This window comes from Typopeltis vanoorti, chromosome 4 (assembly GCF_054136105.1).
Source record: "Typopeltis vanoorti isolate ZY-2024b chromosome 4, IOZ_Tvanoo_1.0, whole genome shotgun sequence".
Taxonomy (NCBI): Eukaryota; Metazoa; Arthropoda; class Arachnida; order Uropygi; family Thelyphonidae; genus Typopeltis; species Typopeltis vanoorti.
In genome coordinates this window covers 163,796,246-163,817,080 of record NC_143552.1, presented here as the reverse complement: position 1 = coordinate 163,817,080, position 20,835 = coordinate 163,796,246, and the positions used below count along the sequence as shown (strand labels likewise).

General features: G+C 34.3%; 1 protein-coding gene across 1 annotated transcript in view; it reads right to left on the bottom strand.

Moving 5' to 3' along the window:
• Positions 1-20,835, bottom strand: part of LOC150107817 (sodium-dependent dopamine transporter-like) — a 361,184-nt gene that overhangs the window by 177,278 nt on the left and 163,071 nt on the right. Inside the window, exon 7 of the mRNA XM_090392068.1 lies at positions 18,692-18,804. Coding sequence (XP_090248194.1) covers positions 18,692-18,804 — 113 coding nt within the window. The remainder of the gene's footprint in view (positions 1-18,691; positions 18,805-20,835) is intronic.

Genomic DNA, 20,835 nt, shown 5'->3' with positions numbered 1-20,835 from the left:
TGTTAAGGGCAATCTACATTACAAATTCAAATAGTATGTCAAAGTGACACTAATTTTATCAATTATTATTTAACTGGCCTGACCTCTAATGAAAAAAAAAAAAAGAAAAAGAAAAAAAAAATTTTCAAAACTATATACATTTTTTTTTTTACATAGCCAGCCAGATAACAATTCATATTATATTTTATACTTTTAATACAGCACAGTAGTAACTAATCACATAATTAATTTTACATAAGTGTTATATTAAGACTAAGATCTGGAGTATGAATATGTGTCATCCAAATTTTTGGATGGTATATAATGGTATAAAGAAACAAGATAAACAAAGAATAAAAACAAGTGAGATGAGATTTATGAGATGAACTGCAAAATACACATTATTAGATCAAAAAAGGAACGAAGACATTTTAAAGGAACTAAAAACAAAATCAATAGAAGAAAAACTAAACAGTTATAAACAAAAATGAATTGAACATGTAAACCGAATGGCCAACACCCGACATCCTAAACAAATACTAAAATATAAGTCAACTGGAAAGATTAGGCAGGATAGACCTCAAAAAAGAATATTGGATGGATAATGAGACCGGAACAGACCAATATGGTCTATACCCATAATTTTGGGGGGATTTTAGACAGCAAGACAAATGGAGAATGGACAACAAGAACTGGTTATCAGAAACCTGGTAGACCAGTGCTAAGATAACAAGATTTTACGGATATTTATGATGAAGCGATGCACAAGATAGGCCAAAATGAAAGAAGCATGGAGAGGCAGTCATCAAACAGTGGACTGAAGAAAGCTGTTGATGATGATCCCTTTAATGCATGGAATGACTACAATTTTATTGTGATCAAGTTTTTTTTATTATTAGGTGCAGTCTTCATTTGTTGATAGTATTTTTGCTGTAGTTTCTTAGGAAAGTATTGCTGATAATTTTTAATTCATGCTTAGGAGCTCATTCATTGGAGCAAATCTTTAAAGCCATGATTTTTAGTATGTTAATGACACCAAGAAAGGAGACAAAAGAGACTGCAGAAATTACAGACCAATCAATTTACTCCCTCACACCTATAAAATATTCATAAGAATTATACAAAATAGATTAAAAAACACCTATGAAGAAATGATAGGCATAGAACAAGCTGGTTTCCGAGGAAACTATTCAACAATAGACCAAATTTTCACATTGCACCAACTAGCAGAACTCAGCTGGGAAGACTATAAAGAACTATATTGTTGTTTTGTGGACTTCAAACAAGCTTTCAATAACATCAACAGAGAAATCCTTCTCAAAATTCTACTAGAAAAAGCAATAGACAAATATATAATACAGTTTCTGATAAAATATTACTCTAAGACAAATGCAGTAATTAAAAAGGACACACTCACAACAGAACCCATAGAGATCCAAAAAGGAGTAATGCAAGGATGCCCATTATCCCCATGCCTATTCAACATATATCTAGAAGAAGCTGTAAACAAGGCAATAGACAATGAGCCTGGAATCAATGTCAACGGTTTAAACATAAATAATATCAAATATGCAGATGATCTCGTCCTTCTTGCAAGAACCCCAAATGAACTACAAAAGTTGATCAACAAGCTAAATGAAACCTGTAAAACATAAGACATGACAATAAATATACAAAAGACAAAAGTGATGAAAATAGGGAGGAACAGAACTACCATCTCAGCCACCCTAAATGGAGAACAATTAGAACAAGTAGACAACTTCATATACCTTGGATCAAAACTAACAGAAACAATAGATGAACTCAAAACAATCAAACACAGAATAGCGATGGGATGGACCACCATGGGAAAATTACAAAAAATCTGGAAAACAAACAAGATATCTAAACAAGCCAAAATCAAATTATATGAAGCAATAATTATACCAACAGTCATCTATGGAGCAGAAGCGTGGACAGTTAAAAAAAGAGAGGAGAAAAAACTGCTGGCATTTGAAATGAAAGAACAGACAAGAACTATTGTATAAAAAGACAATAATAGAAAAAATTAGAAAACAACAACTGAGATGGTTTGGACACACTATACGCATGGATGCAGACAGACTTCCTAACGTCCTAATCAATACTTTTCCAACTGAAAAAAGAAGACCTGGAAGACCAAGAATTACCTGGCTGAAATTAATAAAGAACATCTCGGGATGCAGAACATATAAGTAACTTTTTCGAACAGCAAAGAATAGAGAAGACTCAACCCGTCTTAGACGGAAGAGAAGAAGAAGAAGAATAACACCTAGTTTTGCGTTGGGCAGTGGTAAGAGTCTGTGTGTGACTTTCAATATCAATTGTGAATTGTATGTTGTTTGTTCAGGTATCTGAGAGAGGTATCTAAAGTCTGATGGCCATGGGACCAGATAACAAAAATGTAGTCAATGTGCCTAAGCCAGATTCTAAAACACATTGCTCAAAGCTTCTATATAAATGTTAGCAATAGGAGAGATAATGGCTGTACCTTCTTTTTGCAGGTATAAAGTATTTTGCCCAAACAAAATAACCAGAACATAGAACATGCAAAGAAGGTCATGATATTCAGGATATGCAGAAATTTGTCCTGTAGAATAATTGTGTCACTGATTAGCGACACATGTCAAAACTGATTAAGAAATCACTTATCATGTATGATGTTTTTAATTTTGTTTGCAAAATGTTGCGTGTTTTTTATATAGAAGGAGGGAATGACCTACCAACTCCTTGAATGTTGATGCTAGTTTCTTGGCTAGCTGATAGTTGGGGCTGTCGATACCTTCAATTATCAGCCAAGTCAGGATACTGGAATTTTACCTACTTGCATTAAATTAACAAGTTCAAGTCAAGTTCAAATCCAAAAAAAGCCCTCCATATCCACAAGCATGCCAATTTTGCTCTGCTATATGAATTATCCTATCACAGCTACATGCACTGTTCTTGATGCTATCAATGCAGCCACGAGTTCTTTACAGTCTGAGTTCTCAATGATTCTCACACGGAACTCTATACTATTCTCTTTATATTTCAGAATCTTCATGCTCAAAAAGAAATCCTGAAAATAAAATATACACATATCAATAAGTACAACAGACTCTAAACCCATTCCTCAAGTGCAACCTCTTCATACTATAGTAAGCTTGTCATCAAAAAGGCTTAATGAAGTTGCCATTAGCATCCTAATTCTGGACCACAATTTTGCCATTGCAATTCAACAAGTACTGGTACTAGACCTAACATTCAATATCAAATGCAGAATCCATAACTTAGCTCTTGAGATAGCTAATAATATTAGGCTTGATGTCACAAGTTCACTTTCTAGATCTTTGCCTCTCAAAAGAAATCTATCTCCCTGCCAGCTAAATGCCTTCAATAAACTATGTAAAGATAACAGCATAGTCATCATTATGCTGTCATCTTTACATAGATAGAAGGTGATCACTATGATAGAAGGTGATCCTGGATCATATCATGACTGAAAATGAAATAGCAGATGAGGTTATGGCCTTGGAAGATGAGGATGGGAGTGAAGATAATGAGGAAGAAGAAACAACATGCCCAAATATTAAATTATCAGTGATTAGATTGCATCTCGACGATCTAATAACATTTATTGACAATCTAATAACATTTATTCCTCAAGTGCAACCTCTTCATACTATAGTAAGCTTGTCATCAAAAAGGCTTAATGAAGTTGCCATTAGCATCCTAATTCTGGACCACAATTTTGCCATTGCAATTCAACAGACTCTAAACCCATTCCTCAAGTGCAACCTCTTCATACTATAGTAAGCTTGTCATCAAAAAGGCTTAATGAAGTTGCCATTAGCATCCTAATTCTGGACCACAATTTTGCCATTGCAATTCAACAAGTACTGGTACTAGACCTAACATTCAATATCAAATGCAGAATCCATAACTTAGCTCTTGAGATAGCTAATAATATTAGGCTTGATGTCACAAGTTCACTTTCTAGATCTTTGCCTCTCAAAAGAAATCTATCTCCCTGCCAGCTAAATGCCTTCAATAAACTATGTAAAGATAACAGCATAGTCATCATTATGCTGTTATCTTTACATAGATAGAAGGTGATCACTATGATAGAAGGTGATCCTGGATCATATCATGACTGAAAATGAAATAGCAGATGAGGTTATGGCCTTGGAAGATGAGGATGGGAGTGAAGATAATGAGGAAGAAGAAACAACATGCCCAAATATTAAATTATCAGTGATTAGATTGCATCTCGACGATCTAATAACATTTATTGACAATTCATCAGATAACGAAATTCAGCTTTATTACAAACATTTTTGTAATTTAAGGGAGTTAATGATAAAAAAACAGCAGAATTCAAAAGTTCAAAAAAAAACTTGATAGTTTTTTCAAAGTAGGATTACCTAAACCAAGAGGCTCAGCATTGAACATTAACTTCACGCCAGAACAGAAGTGTCTGGATATATCATCATCTGAAGATGAATAAATAGGAAAAATATTTTGTGTTTTTATAAAATTTAAATTTTGTTTTCACTTCCTTCATGAGTTCAGACAATGACACACGCACACGGTCAAAATGGCTTGCAACCCGTTAACCCTCTCCCTGGCCCTCTTTTCACATAAATCCTTCCCATTCCTCAAAAAAAAACAGTTTCTATTTTCAGCCGCCTCTTTCATCTCTTTCCCACCCTACAAAAAAGCGCTCTGCCCACCCTTAAAATAATATATGTATATATTATATATAAAAAAAAACTGGATGTTTCAAATTAATTCTCCCACATTGCCTAACCTTCCCCCCCACTTCCCTTTTACACCATAACAGCAGAAGTATGCACATTGCAGAAAGAAGACAGGAAACAACATCCAAGAAAAGGTACGTGCGAATTTTCTTTTATTATGCTACATATATTTGTCTCTAAAAATACATCTGCAATGCCCTAAGAATTCTTGAGTAAAAAAGTCAATGACATTAAAAAAGGGGCACTCTTAAACAAAAGCAGGCAAAATAGCCGTAGAAATAATTGTTCATTTAAATATAATTAAAGCTTATTTTCAGAAAAATGTTTGTTTATTTATTTCGATATAGATCGCAGACTTGTTTTTTAGAATCTCAAAACCATAGTTTTGAGACTCTAAAATAAGCAATAATACATATAGCAAACTTTTCTGTGAAATTAAACTTTTCATAGATACAGTACTTAATTTTAATTACATAAAAGTTTCTACATAAGTAAAAACATGTAAATTAGCCAATTTGTCAATTTTTTAACATACGCATTTGGAAAATCTACATTATTATACAAATGACTTTTGGATTTAACAGATAACCCCTCGCCTGAATTAGTCCATTATATTGAGGTTTTAATGTAATTAATACATTATTATATTTACATTTTTTATAACCCATGGATTCTACAAAAGACAGACACAGCTATAAGATTGCGTTTAAGCATAGTATGCAAAAAATAATGGCAATAGGGCAACAGAGCAGCACTTTGGGCCTTCGCCTACAGAAAAAAATGGCATGAACTTGGAGGAAACAAGAGCAGCAATTAATAGAAGCAAATTCTAAAAAACTCAATCTATGCAGAAAACCGACAAAATGTTCAGAAATTGAAAATGAATTAAAAACTTAGATAATGGATCAAAGAAGATTGGGTTGCTGAGTATCTACAAAAATGATTATTCAATAAGCAAAATCATTGGCAACATAAAGAAATAAATATCGATTTTACAGGGTTGCATCATCGTGCATTAGATCTATGAAGAGAAATGATTTATGCATGTGTGCAAAAACAAAAATATCACAAAAAAATTCCAGGCAAATTCGAAAATAAAATGATTCAGTTTCAATTAATCATTTCAGATTCTTCATAGATGCTAGAAAACAAGAGAGTTTTGAACTTTCAAAAATATGGATGAAGTGCCTCTGACTTTTGGCCCTCAAACAAGACTGTTGACTCCACAGGGGGGGGGGGAGAATTATAAAACCTCGTGTCTTATACTGCAAAAAAAATTTTTTTTCCAAAAACAAAACAAAAACAAAAACAAAAATATCACAAAAAATTCCAGGTGAATTCAAAAATAAAATTATTGAGTTTTAATTAATCATTTCAGATTCATCATAAATGCTGAATGAAACAAGACAGTTTTCAACTTTCGCAAATATGGATGAAGTGCCTCTGACTTTTGGCCCTCGAACAAGACTGTTGACTCCAAAGAAAAAATAAATAAATTAGAAAACCCTGTGTCTTATACTACAAAAAAAAATTTTTTTACAAAAATTTGACAGGAAAAATGGAATGTGTCCAATACAATGGTGCACATCTCATTAGGCAAAAAAAAAAAAAAAAAGGTAATTTCTTGTAGAAATATTCTACAAAGAAAGCTGTGAAGCACACATTGACAACCCAAATCTGAACAAAAACTATTGCCTAAGACTTTTTTCCCTTCAGCCGATACTGCACATATCACGTGCTTTCAATTAAATTATGCTTTTTTTGAGTTTTCTTATTACTGTATTGACAATTGCTATGAAACCTCGCTTAAAACTTTACAATAAAAACATTAAACGTGTTTCTAGTATTAGTATTTCATAACAGGGTACTTAAGGATCAAAGCTATATAACTGAGAGGAGACCTCCACATAGCCTTTAAAGGAATGTGGAGAACCGATATCCTCTTAGAGAATACAGAGACAAAGGTAAGAAAGCTAAACTCTGTGTAAAACTATCTAAACAAAAGTCATGGGAGGACTTTGGTAAGAACATAGAAAATAAATATCAAGAACGTGGCAAGATATTCTGGAGGTTGCTGAAGAAGCTCAGAAATGGAATTAGAGATGGTAAAGGTGTTATAAAAACAGGAGTAAAAGATATCCTTAATGTATGGAATAATTACTTTGAAAAATTGCTAAATGAAACTAGCAGAGACAGCACAGTGGTAAAAAACACTAACCAGGCATGCAATCAGGAATATATATCCATATATCCATGAAGTAGAAAAAACCATCAAAAGCCTGAAATGTGGAAAGGCAGCTGGAGTAGATGATATTCAGCCAGAAATGCTCAACTATGCAGTGGTTGCACTGCATAATTCAAAAGGCCTGGACGGAGGGACAAATTTCAGATGATTGGAGTAGAGCTCTCAGAGTACCCATATATAAAAAGGGAAATAAAACTGAATGTGAGAATTACAGAGATATTTCTCTACTGAGTGATTTATGCAAGTATACATGAGAAACAGTTGAGAAGGATTATGTAAGGAAGAAAGCTTGGTGAAGAACAAGCTGGATTCAGGCCAAATAAAGGCTGTCAGGATCAGATTTTCACTGTATGACAAATAGTTGAGAAATCATGGGAATATAACAAAGATCTGTATTTAAGTTTTGCAGATCTGGAAAAGGCATAAGAGAGAAAAACTATTCGAAACACTACAGTTGTATGGTGTCAATGGGACTGTATATCAAGCAATACTTAGTCTTTATTTGAGTTGTAAGTCAGCAGTTAGAATTGAAGAAAGTACAGGAAGATGATTTAATGATAAATTTGGTGTCAGACCAGGATGTACATTATCCCCTCTCTTATTCATTATCTATATGGATCACATTATGAAGGAAAGTGATATTATATCTGATATCCAAATTGGAGATGTTAATCTCCACTCTTTGCTTAATGCAGATTTTGATTCCCTGATTAAATTGAATAACTGTTGTAATAGATATGGTCTGAAGGTCAGCAATAAAAAGACAAAGACAATGAAAGTAGGCAGAAACATTGAAAATATCAACTGCATTGTGAATGGAGAACCTTTAGAACAAGTCAAACATTTCAGCAACTTAGGCACGATTTTTAGTGAAGATGGTAAATTAAATATGGAAATAGACAACAGAATCAACAAAGCTGGTATGGTAGGAAGTCAACTGAATAAATTTATATGGAATAAGAGAGAATTAGCCGAAATACTAAATTAGCTGTATACTAGACAGTATTCAAGCCAATTTTAACTTATGGATCTGAGAGCTGGGTCAGAAGTAAAATGCTTGACGAAAGACTAGAGACTGCAGATATGAGAGTCCTGAGAAAGAATAGGGCCATGAACAGATGGCATCAATGGCAATATCATATTAAAAACAAGGATATTAGGAAAGAACTTGACATTGTTAGCATCCAGGAATGTATTAGCAGAGCTAATCTTAAGTGATATGGTCACTTAACAGAATGAGAAAGGAAAGATTAGCAAAACAAGTGTTCTTTGCTAGGTTGGCAGGAAAAAGATCCAGAGGAAGACCAAGATATAGGTGGATTGATACAGTAAAAAGTTGCTTAGAGGATAGGAATATAAGATCTGATAATGTTGGAATCTTGACAGGTAACAGATTGATTTGGAGGAAAATTGTAGATAGGAAGTTAGTAATGATGTAAGTTTTTCATGTAGTATTATCATATCCTGTACATCAAATTCCTGACATGTACCTTCAAGGGTACATGTCAGGAATTTGATGATGATGATGGTATTTTATAATGAATTCTTCCGTTTACATCTAGATTTTCAGACACACTAGTGACAGGAATTCCTAACTGCTTGTTATCTTATCTTTTTCCATTTATAGAAAAACCACTCATACTGGTAGGTGATTACATAAACAATCACATCACCGCCACCCTCCAGTATGGCATCCTCAAAACACTTACTTACCAAGCCGAGGCTATTTGTTCAAATGACACAGTCCTTGAAACTGAACTCAGGAACCTTCTCAACATCTTTTTTAGCCAATGGCTACAGTCTATATAAAATAGATAAAATATTACATGCACTTTCCTACACTCAACACACAGGATCACAGGAAAATCATTCCAATCCTATATGTTAAGGGTACCTCTGAAAAAATAGCCAAAGTTCTCTGCAAATATGATCTCATGCTACTTTCAATACATTCTCCTAAAGATTGATTACATCCTTTTGAACATCTTTAGAAAGTAGAAAGTTCCTTTTGCTTGCAGTTCAGCCTGCTTCGTACAGTTGGTAGATCAGTTAACATCTGGCTTGAAAAACACAAAAATTACATCTGAGATCTTCATGCAAGTTGATCATGGGCAGAGTTAAAGAGCCTTTAACTCTGCCCCACATAAATCCACTGTTTGGCTACATTATGTGGATGATATGTTCGCCATATGGCCTGCATATATTCCGCGATTCCTCAACACACTTAAACAATCAACATCCCAGGATCCAGTTTACCTTGGACAAGGAAAACAACAACAGTTTCCCTTTCCTCGACATTCTGATTACATGCCCACCTGACAATTCCCTGGCTTTCTCTGTTTACAGAAAACCTACACATACATACATTCACTAGCAGTCACTCACACACACACACATCCCACCTCCCAACAATATGGGGTTATAAAAACCCTATATAACAGGCAAAATTAATCAGTTCAGAGATAAATATCAATTAATTACCAAACTTAACTATATCCTTAACACTTTCTTAGCCAATGGCTACAACCCAAAAAAAATATTAAAACCAGTTAAACCACAACTACCCCCCCCTTCATAACAGAGATTACTCTAAATCTATCACCATTCCATACCAGGGTACATCCAAAAAAGTAACAAAAATAGTAAGAAAATGTAACCTCACAACTAGTTACAAATCACATAAGAAATTGGCATCTCTTATCTGCTCCACTAAAGACCAGTCAATTCTCCTAGACCTCCCTGGAGTATACCAGGTCCCTTGCAGTTGCAAACTGTCCTACTAGGGCCAAACAGGCAGGACAGCCAATATCAGGATATCTGAACACAAGGACTACATCCGATCCACTAATACTGCCACTCAGGACTTGCTGAACATGCATTGGACACCCACCATGGAATATGCTAGAAGAAGGCAACTTTATTACACAGCAGCAAGTACAAAAGATTATTCCTTGAATCAGCCTCAGCTCTGAAAAACTTCCCAAACCTCAACAAATTTGGGTGCATGAGACTGCCCCAAATTTGGAAATCTTTCATTCTAAGATTGTCAGCCCAACAGCCAAGATACAATTTAGCCTGCTAGGGAGCACATTTAGGACTCTAGGACCGACCTCTGTTGCCTTTCTTCAGCCTCATTTGCTTAGTGTGAGTGACTGCATGCACATATTATGATTTAGTATCAGATGGCAATGTAACATTTCCAAAATATAGGTAGTTATTAATTAAAGTTTTTATAATTAAGAATTTAGTTTACATTGTCATTTCTTAAAAAATTATTAGTATGCCTAACCAACATATAAGCTTATCTACAAGAACTATAAATTAAAGATTCCAAGAAATTATATTCTTGCTTTCATCCTTTATCCAAGTGTAACTTGGATAAAGGATGAAAAGGTTGCATGTGAAATCACTTCACTATTGGGCTACTTGTATAGAAGCTAATGACTTCACATAAATTGCCTTAGTATCCCATAATGCTGCATATATCCTTACAGAAATGTATAACACTATTATTATTATTATTATTATTATGGGTATCTCCATGGAGTCAGTAGACTCTTTGCGGGAGACCCAAACTAGCAAAACAATATCTGTCATATCTCTTCTTGAATTCATTTACAGACGAAGAGCTCACAACTAAGTCAGGCAATGAATTCCACTCATTCACCACCCACCAGGCAAAAAAATTTCTCACACCCTTGTTAACCACACTCTTCTTTAATTTCCAGGGATGACTTCTTGTTCTTCCATCACTATCACACAGCTGAAACATTTCCCCTGCATCAATCCTATAAAAACCTTTCAGTATTTTAAATATTTCTATCATATCCCCTCTTCTCCGCCTATCAATCAACCTCTGCAATCCATAAGCTCTCAATCTATCAATGTAGGGAGCATTTCTTACATCACTCACCAACTTGGTCACTCTTCTCTGAACCCTCTCCACAGCCTCCTCATCTCCAAGGAATCCAGGTGACCAGACCTGAGCACAGTAATCCAAATGTGGAAGTATCAACACTTTATAAAGGGGAATAATAACCTCTTTATCTCTGGATGTCAGTGTATTCCTCAACAACCAAGTAATCCTATGCGCAATCTTGGACACCTTAGCAATGTGTCCTCTGAATTTCATCTCCCTATCTACCAACACCCCTAAGTCCCTAGCCTCATCAATCTCTTGGAGTACTGTTCCATCAATGTAGTACACAGCTGGTAATCTTTAATCCCAAAATGCATGACTTTACACTTTTCCACATTGAACTGATTATCTTTTGCCCATTTTACCAGCTTATTTAAATCATCCTGCAAACTTTCAACATCAGCTTGATTTTTTATTGTGCTACCCAACTTTGCATCATCAGCAAACAACTGAATATCTCCCTTTAAGCCATTTCCTATATCATTTATATACAAATTAAACAACAATGGCCCAAGCACACAGTCCTGAGGCACACCACTGGTCACCTAACCCATTCTGGACTCGGCTCCTCCATACACCACCTTATGGTATCTCTCCCTGAGCCATTCTCCTATCCATATCACCAATTTAGTATCCATTCCCATCTGCTCCAGTTTGTTTAACAGTGTTCTATGGGGTATCCCGTCAAAAGCCTTAGCAAAATCTAGAAGTACCACTGTGTAGCCAGTTCCTTTGTCCAATTCAGATGTCATTGTATTATGAAAAGTTAATAGATTGCTAAGGCAGGATCTACCTTTAACAAAACCACGTTGGCCTCTATAGAGTATCATATCCTGATCTACCCATTCTTGAATTTTGTCTTTAACCAACTTTTCCAATACTTTTACCACTACTGCAGAGATGGTGATTGGTCTGTAATTAACTATCACAGTTTTAGAGCCACCCTTATGCAAAGGAACCACTTTGCCTAACTTCCACTCCCACTATGCATTATGGGAAGGGCAACTACCCAGATCGGTTTGACCTTTTTTGAGATCTCATCAGTGGGAACCAGACCCAGAAGTGATGCCAAGGTTGAAGTAATGCAAAAGTCATATTTCCATATACATTATGGGATACTAAGGCAATTGATGTGAAGTCATTAGCTCATTAGCCTTTATATACAAGTAGCCCAGTCATGAAGTGACTTCATGTGCAAACTTTGTTTGCTTACACTTGGATAAAGCATGTAACCAAGGATATAATTTCTTGGCATCTTTAATTTATAGTATAACCAACTGAAAAAACTTTCAACATCCTTCACATAGAATATCAGATAGAGAAAAACATCTATATTATATAGAAGTTGTTAGAAGTCTGAGAGGTTATTCTTTCAGCATCAGCTATAAAGCACTTTCCCAACCTCAATAAATATGATTATGCATTAATTTACCAAAGATCTTGAGATTATCATTTTAAGACCTTTAGCTGGACTTCTCTAAATTAACTTTGCAGTTATCCAAGCCACAGAGGGTGCCATGTTAAGGATATTAGGTGTCAGTTACAATTGAAATTGTTTCTACAATTACTTAGTGCTGTGTGCCTGTCACAGTTATCATTGTGCTCTAATCATGCTAGGTAGAAAACCAGCTAAATAATAGTGATTTTAATAATGTATTTTTTCTCTCTTTGTGTTGCTTATACCATTATGCATTATTATAAATAATGAAGTGACTCAGCCCCTCTCAAACCTTCTATCTGGCTAAGATATGTTGATGATGTGTTCTCTATTTGGCCTCATGGCCAAGACACATTAGACTCCTTCCTCAGTCACCTCAACAGCCTACCTCCAAGAATCCAGTTTGTGATGGAAAGGGAAAAGAACAATTGTTTATCCTTCCTAGACACCTTAGTTACATGCCTTCCTAATGGTACACTTTCCTTCACTGTATATAGAAAACCCATGCATACAGGCAGATACATTCACAAACTCTCCCACCACCACCCTGCGCAACAATATGGCATTATTAAAACTCTTACCAAGAGAGCCCACAATCTTTGTTCCAGTGGAACCGCCCTTGCAACTGAGCTCGACCACATACACAACACCTTCCTCTCCAATGGCTACAGTGATCACAGTATCAAAAAAAAAAAAAAAAAAAAAAAAAAAAAAAAAAAAAAAAATCAGTTCCTTCCCCATTCCCCGGTCTTCTCGTCAGAAAGAGTTTAGAAATGCCATCACCATACCCTACATCCACACATTCGAAAAAATAGCCAAGATATTAAACAAGTACAACCTACAAACAGCATTTAAGCCTCACCGCAAACTTGCTACCCTTATCCGTTCTACAAAAGATCAGCTCCCTCCTCTCTCAGTGCCTGGAGTTTATAAAGTACCCTGTTCCTGTAAGCTGGTGTACTTTGGACAGACAGGCAGATCAGCAACTATCTGCCTGGAGGAACACAAGTCATACATCTGCAACCACGACTATGGTCAGTCAGGCCTTGCTGACCATGTCTTGGATACAACCAGTGGTGAGCTATAAGGGGCTCGCATGAGCCCATTGTTAAAATTTTTTCAAATCTGCGAGCCCCTTGTTCTTCTTGTTTACTTTTTATTTAAAAAAAAAAACATAATTTTTTGAAATATATTAAGCCACAAACTCGTACAGTAACCTAACAAAAATTATTCTATTCAACAGTGTATAGATTACAGTATTTGGAATTATTGTTTCAACTCCTCTATAACAAATGCACCCTCTATAACACCTCTATAATGAAAGTTTGAAAATAAATAAAGATAGCATGCTCTATCTTGACCCTTCTCCCTTCTGGTAGCCAATCGCATGGTAAAACCAATAGACAATCAAACATTCATAAAACTGACATCAGTTGGTTGTTCCATTGGACATTAGTTCAGTGTTCGTCAGTAAACTGATGTATAACAATTATTTGTGTTTAAAATTTAAAAATAATAATAAATTTAAAAACTGTATATTCAGCAAATTTTATTTTATAATTGTAGAAGTATTTTTACCTGTGAAACATGAAAAGACAGTGAAATTCATTAAATTTTTTTTGGGAAAAAAATAACAAAAAGTGATTCTGTTGATTCTACTGCTGTTGAAAATGAAGTCGAAGATAATACACACACTGATTCAATGAAGATGCAACAAGTTGGAGGAGAAAAAGAAAATCATTTACCTGATTGCTGGAAAATGAGAAAGCATCATATTTCTAAACGCAGTATAAGTGGTTAGAAATTAAATATGGTAAATTAGGATGTCGTGTTTGCTCAAAATATAAAAACTTGGGTGTTGAAGGAGAAAAAAAGTTGTCACCTATCAAAGGAATGGGTAGAAATGAAAATGGAACCGAATGGAAACACTACAGACTCAAGAACTGCATTTTTGTGTAAAAAGTTATCCAAATACAATGAATCATTTGCTCATAATAAAATCATAAAAATAAATGAAGAATATAGTTTGGTAATCTATATCACCAAATCTAATTGACAAACTAAATGAAAAAGAAATTTTGATAACTTCAAAAATGTTTAATTCTGTTTATAATCTGGTTAAGAGAAACCGACCATTGTCTGATTTATCAGATTTAATCAAGCTGCAAATTAAAAATAGTATTGATCTAGGATTATCATTGCATTCTAGATTCTCAGGAATTAGAATAGTTGAACATATTTCTAAACAAATAAAATTTAAAATATTCTCCAGAATAATAGAAAAAAAAAATTGCAAAATTTCTATAATAGCAGACGAATCAATAATGTTGTCAATTCGTCTGCTATTATAGAAAATAAGTGTTTTAGCTATTGACATATAAGTTGAGCTCACTGAACCATGTATGATTTTTGTAGCTCTTGTAGAACTAGAAAATACCACCACGGAATGTATAAATGCTACTATAATTGCTATTTTAAATTCATATGGATTTTCTGATAAGTATTTAAAAAATCATTTCATTGCATTTTGTTCTGATGGAGCTAGTGTAATGTTAGGAAAAAAATCAGGTGTTGCAATCAAACTTCTACAAAAATTTCCCAACATTGTGATTTAGCATTGCGTAGCTCATCGTTTACAATTAGCATTAGACAATTCGATAAAAAACATTATAGAAATAAATCATTTTGAAATATTTATGGATAAATTATATGCTTTCTTATCATCAATCACCAAAAAATCAACGACAATTAAATACGATTGCAAAAGACCTTGGCATCAAAATTTTAATGGTCGACTGTGTGTTTGGAGCACGATGGGCAGATTGCAGTTTACGAACGGCTCTTGCTGTGTGGAGAAATTACCCAGCTTTATGCAAGCATTTTGCATCGAATGATAAATATAAGGGCTTTTTAAACCGACTTCTCAATTTGAATTTTTAAAAGATCTAGCATTAATGAGTGACATTCTACAGGAATTATCATATCTGTCAGAAGCTCTACAAAGTCGCAATGTAAGTTATTATGAGAGCTAACTCCTTAATCATGTGAACAATTAATGCAATTAATGATTTTAAAAATTCTGTAGGTTCTTGTGAATCTAAAATTGATACCATGTTAAAATCAAAAGAATTTGAAGGAATAGCAAGTGAAAGCAAATCAGATTTCACAAACTACCGCGAGAAACATTACTAAACCCTCTTAATGTCGTTAAAGGACAGATTAATGCAGCAAAGAAATTTTAAACTTAAAAATGAAAATTATGAGGATTTGGAAGATGAAGAACTGAAAAACATTTTAAATGTATGTTATCCTGAAATATGGAATATGAAAGAAGTTGCATATCCATGGTTAGAAGGAAAAAAAAGAGAATAAGATCTTTAAATTTTATTTTGAAATATGAAATTAAAATTAATGATTTTAGAGATTTAGTGGAAATGGCTTTGACTGGAAAGTTACAAAACGAAATTCCCAGTATGGTGAAAAAAGCCAAAGTGATTAATGGCAACAATTGCAGTTTACAGCGCTGAAGCCAAATGGGCGTTTAGTTTTATAAATAATATCATAACGACGAAGAGATCTTCTCTCAATATAACATATTTCGGATTTAATGACAATATGTATAAATGGGAAACCCTTGAATGAATTTAATCCGAATCCCTATGTGAAATATTTTCTAGAAAATCATCGCTTGGCTATAGATCCTCCTAGAAGAACACAAGACGTGAAGGAGGAAGGAAATAAGGTGTGGCAGCTGTTGTCATATTTCCTTAAAGTAATTGTTTGTAAATGTTAACCTGTAAAGGAGAGAGTTTTTTTCAGGATAAATATTGTACCAGACAGTGAGTTTTTTTTTTTTTTTTTATGTAAAATCGTCTCATCGTCTCGAAAGTGATTTTATTAAATAAAATATTATAGTTACTGTTACTACCATTTTACAAATAAGAATTCACTTTTGGTAATCACATATAAATAAATAGGACTATAAAATAATGTCCCTTGATTGGTAGCGTTGATTATTACTTAAAGTATAAAAACAAAAGAGAAATATAACGTATTTCAATATTATTGTGTTTTAGATAATATTTATGTATTATTTATAGATTGTTTGTCATAAAAACTTCTATCGTAAACAAAACAAATTTATTTTGTTTATAAACCCCACAAACATCCATTCGCGTTCACAAACATCCTAACATCCTGCCGTGGGCATGGATGTTTGTGATTGTCTGTGGAAATACTAGTGGTGGCGGTCGGCAGTAGATGGCGTTGGTGTAGTTTTTTTTGTTTGTTTAACGATGCGAGCCCTTTGTTAAAATTTCCATAGCTCACCACTGGATACAACCCATAGGATCTCATAAAAAAAAACCACCATGCTCCACCACAGCAAATTCAAAGAAGAGAGACTATTCTTAGAATCAGCAGCAGCAGCTCTCAGAAATCAACCAAATCTTAATAAATATGATTGCATTAAGCTTCCTAAGATTTGGGAAACGCTTATCACCAGAGGTCCCACCCTACATTCCAAGCCACCTACAACTGCCATTAGAGGGCACTACACCTAGTTATAAAAAAAACCACCATGGAAAAAAACCACCATGCTCCACCACAGCAAATTCAAAAAAGAGAGACTATTCTTAGAATCAGCAGCAGCAGCTCTCAGAAATCAACCAAATCTTAATAAATACGATTGCATTAAGCTTCCTAAGATTTGGGAAACAATTATCACCAGAGGTCCCACCCTACATTCCAAGCCACCTACAACCGCCCTTAGAGGGCACTACACCTAGTTAGAACTTTAATGTCATCCACGTGGTTGGGCTTAGTATTATTTGTTATTTGTGTATATGTTACATTAGTTTTTTTGTAATCCCTGAAGATGTCTCAGTGACCAAGACGAAATATAGAACGTATTAAATTCTGTTTTAATCCTTTCTGAGTGCTGTAAAAAATCCATTAAGCCTCCAGCATGATGTCCTCACAGCACTTAAGCCTCTTAGGTGTTATTCATGAATAACACCTAAGAGGTGAAAGTTGAATAATGAATAACACTTAGGTGTTATTCATTATTCAACACATGGATGAATAATGAATAACACCTAAGCCTTTTTTCAGAACTCTATGCTTACTCAAGATAAGTGCTCCACTGGGCCAGACCATTCTGGTTCATGGGACTGGATGCAAGATTTATGTTCTTCATGCATGGATGGCTATTGTTCTTCCACAATGTCCAAAGTAAGACAAACCACTGGAGCATGAGAACCAGCAGATATCTGGAAGGTTGAATAGAGAAGGGTTGTCTTTAGGTGAAGAAAGGAAAGTAGATATCTTCCTGAGAGGATGAAAGGATAATACAATATTAAGAGGTTTTAGAATTTTAGCTATACATTCAGAAATCCTTGTAATATAAGGGAGTGGAATCCGCATGGTATCTTCAGGAGATCTAGAGACTAGTTGTCTAAAGCCATTAAAGGGTTTCTTAATAAAAGATCTGTTAAAGCCATTTTTCATAAAAGTAGATATAATAATTCAATTCTTGTAAAATGTCTTTAGTGGAACAAATATTAAGAGCACAGATATAACAAGATTTTAGTGGTTCCATTTTGATCAGAATGATGACAATTAGAATGTGATATAATGATCGGTATGAGTTTCTTTTCTAAAAACAGAAAATTGTAAATTACCATCTGGTTGACAAGAATTAAAATATCTCAAAAAACTAGCTGATCTTTTTTTTTTCTTCTTCTGAAGTAAAGTGAAAATTTTTAGTTTTTTTTCTTTGATTCTTTATCCCAACTGGAAATATTATCAATCAACTCACTGACTTTATTAACTTGGATCAGATGTGAGGGGACGATAAGTAGATAAATCATATAGCATTAAGGAAATATTTTTAAAATATTCTTTCATATCTTGTATGACTACTGCTTTGCCTTCGTCTGCCTGAGTAATGATAAAATTATTTATCATTACCTATCCACTTATATAATTTTGCATCGCTGAACTGAAGCCTTTTGGTTCTTTATTTTAGTAAATATATCTTTTTAATTCCTGACAGACTCTAATGGCATTTTAGATCTAGCTTACTTGTAATGTTGCATCAATCACATCATAATGTTCACTATTATACTTTTTAACTTGAAATATTCTATTCCACTGCTTGTTTTGACAGTTTTGTAACTGTTAACAATGTGTCAATGATGGTCTTGATGATAGGTAAATTTTCAAGAAATAAATTTGATGTATGTGATATCCATAAAATAATTTTATTAGATTCAATATTATAATAAAAATCATTATCATTACTAATCCCATAAAACTATATTTTAAATGAATAAATCTTTATATATCTTTACCTCTGAATCCATACCAAGACAGATCAGAATCATAAAAAACAATACAGCCCAGAATGATGGAAGTGGCATTGCTCCAAGTATTACCGAGTAGATTACAAATACTGAGCCAGGATCTGAAAATTAAATGTACTAATGAGGAAAGAAAAAAAAAAAGAAATTAAACACACACTTCTTGGAAAGAAGTCAACAGACACTCCCATGGCAAAGTGCATTGTGCCATGTAACAATTCGCATGAATGTAACTGGTATATACTGGAGGAATATGATACTCCCAAGTCATTGCAACTGTGTCCAGGTGAAATGGCTGCGAGAAGTAAACTGATGAACTGATATTATCCTCGTAGATAGGCTTATGTGTTCCTCAGACATTTTTGTAATAGATTTCATGGTTTGATATGAACACAGATGGATAAGAAAATAACTATTTATTAACTTAAAAGCTAATATTTTGCTGGTATTATATTCAGCATCTTCAGAGCACACAACACAAAGTTTGTTACAAATGCAAAACAACCACAACCCGATGTAACAGTGGGGCTAGTAAAAGTAATTGCAGCATGCAACACAAGACTAAAGTCCTAATATGGCGCCATCTAGGTTTAAAAAAAAAAAAAAATTCAAATTTTGAAATAGTAGTCCAAATGATAGTCTTAGAAAGTTTGAAAAAATTAAATAAAATAAAAGTAATAAATCTTAATTTGGTCTTAAGATGACTCTCTCACAAATCTTTGGTAGATTTATACAGCCATACTTGTTAAGGTTTGGAGTATGTTTTAAGGCTTCTGTTGATTCCAGGAAAAACCTCTCTGACTTGTATCTGATAAGAGATGTTCACAGGGTATCTGCAACACCCGCCCTCATCCATCTGCTCAGTAGAGAGTATAGCATGATTCATTACTCCATAACAGAGCATTCCATGCTTCTGCATCTCACTGTACATACTGTTTGCACACTGAAGACAATGCACAGAAGCTTCTACAAGTCAGAGAGGTTGTTCCTGGAATCAACAGAAGCCTTAAAACATACTCCAAACCTTAACAAGTATGGCTGTATAAATCTACCAGAGATTTAGGAGACAGTCATCTTAAGACCAAATTAATATTTATTACTTCTATTTTATTTCATTTTTTCAAACTTTTTAAGACTATCATTTGGACTACTATTTCAAAACTTTGAATTTTTTTTTTTTTTTAACCTAGATGGCGCCATATTAGAACTTTAGTCTTGTGTTACATGCTGCAATTACTTTTACTAGCCACACTGTTAAACCGGATTGTGGTTGTTTTGCATTTGTAACAAACTTTGTGTTGTGTGCTCTGAAGATGCTGAATATAATACCAGCGAAATATTAGCTTTTAAGTTAATAAATAGTTATTTTCTTATCCATCTGTGTTCATATCAAACCGTGAAATCTATTACAAAAATGATATTATCCTTCATAGCACCCTATGGTCAACAGTCAGTGATACTATACTGAGATGGAAGTGCAGGGGCAACTGAAATGTGGTAGACGACCCACCACACTCACTGAACATGACTGTAGGGTGCTATGAAGGATAATACGTAAAAACTACCATTTGTTGACAAAGCATTGAATTTGTTCTGGACTGGAACACAAATCTGCACAAAAAACATTCAGAATTGAGGCTGGCAATATGGGTTTCCATGGTAGGATCACTATATGCAAGCTCCCACATTACCCAAACTAACATGCAGCATTGTCTTCAGTGTGCAAACAGTATGTACAGTGAGATGCAGAAGCATGGGATGCTCTGTTATGGAGCAATGAATCATGCTACACTCTCTACTGAGCAGATGGATGAGGGTGGGTGTGGCAGATACTCTGTGAACATCTTATCAGAGTGCATAAACCCAACTATGAAATCTGGAGGTGGTGTGATTGTTTCTTGGTTTGGTATAGAACCTTTATCTGTGGTGCCACAAACATTGAACTCCAAGAAATATCTGAACATTCAGGACAATACAATGCTTCCTAATTTGTGGTGTTTCTATGGAACTGACCATTGTCTCTTTCAGTAAGACAATTCACTGTGTCATTATGCTGCTGCTGCTGTAAATGAATGGTTTGTGGACATGAACATCACCACACTTGACTGGCCTCCACAGAGCCCTGATCTTAACCC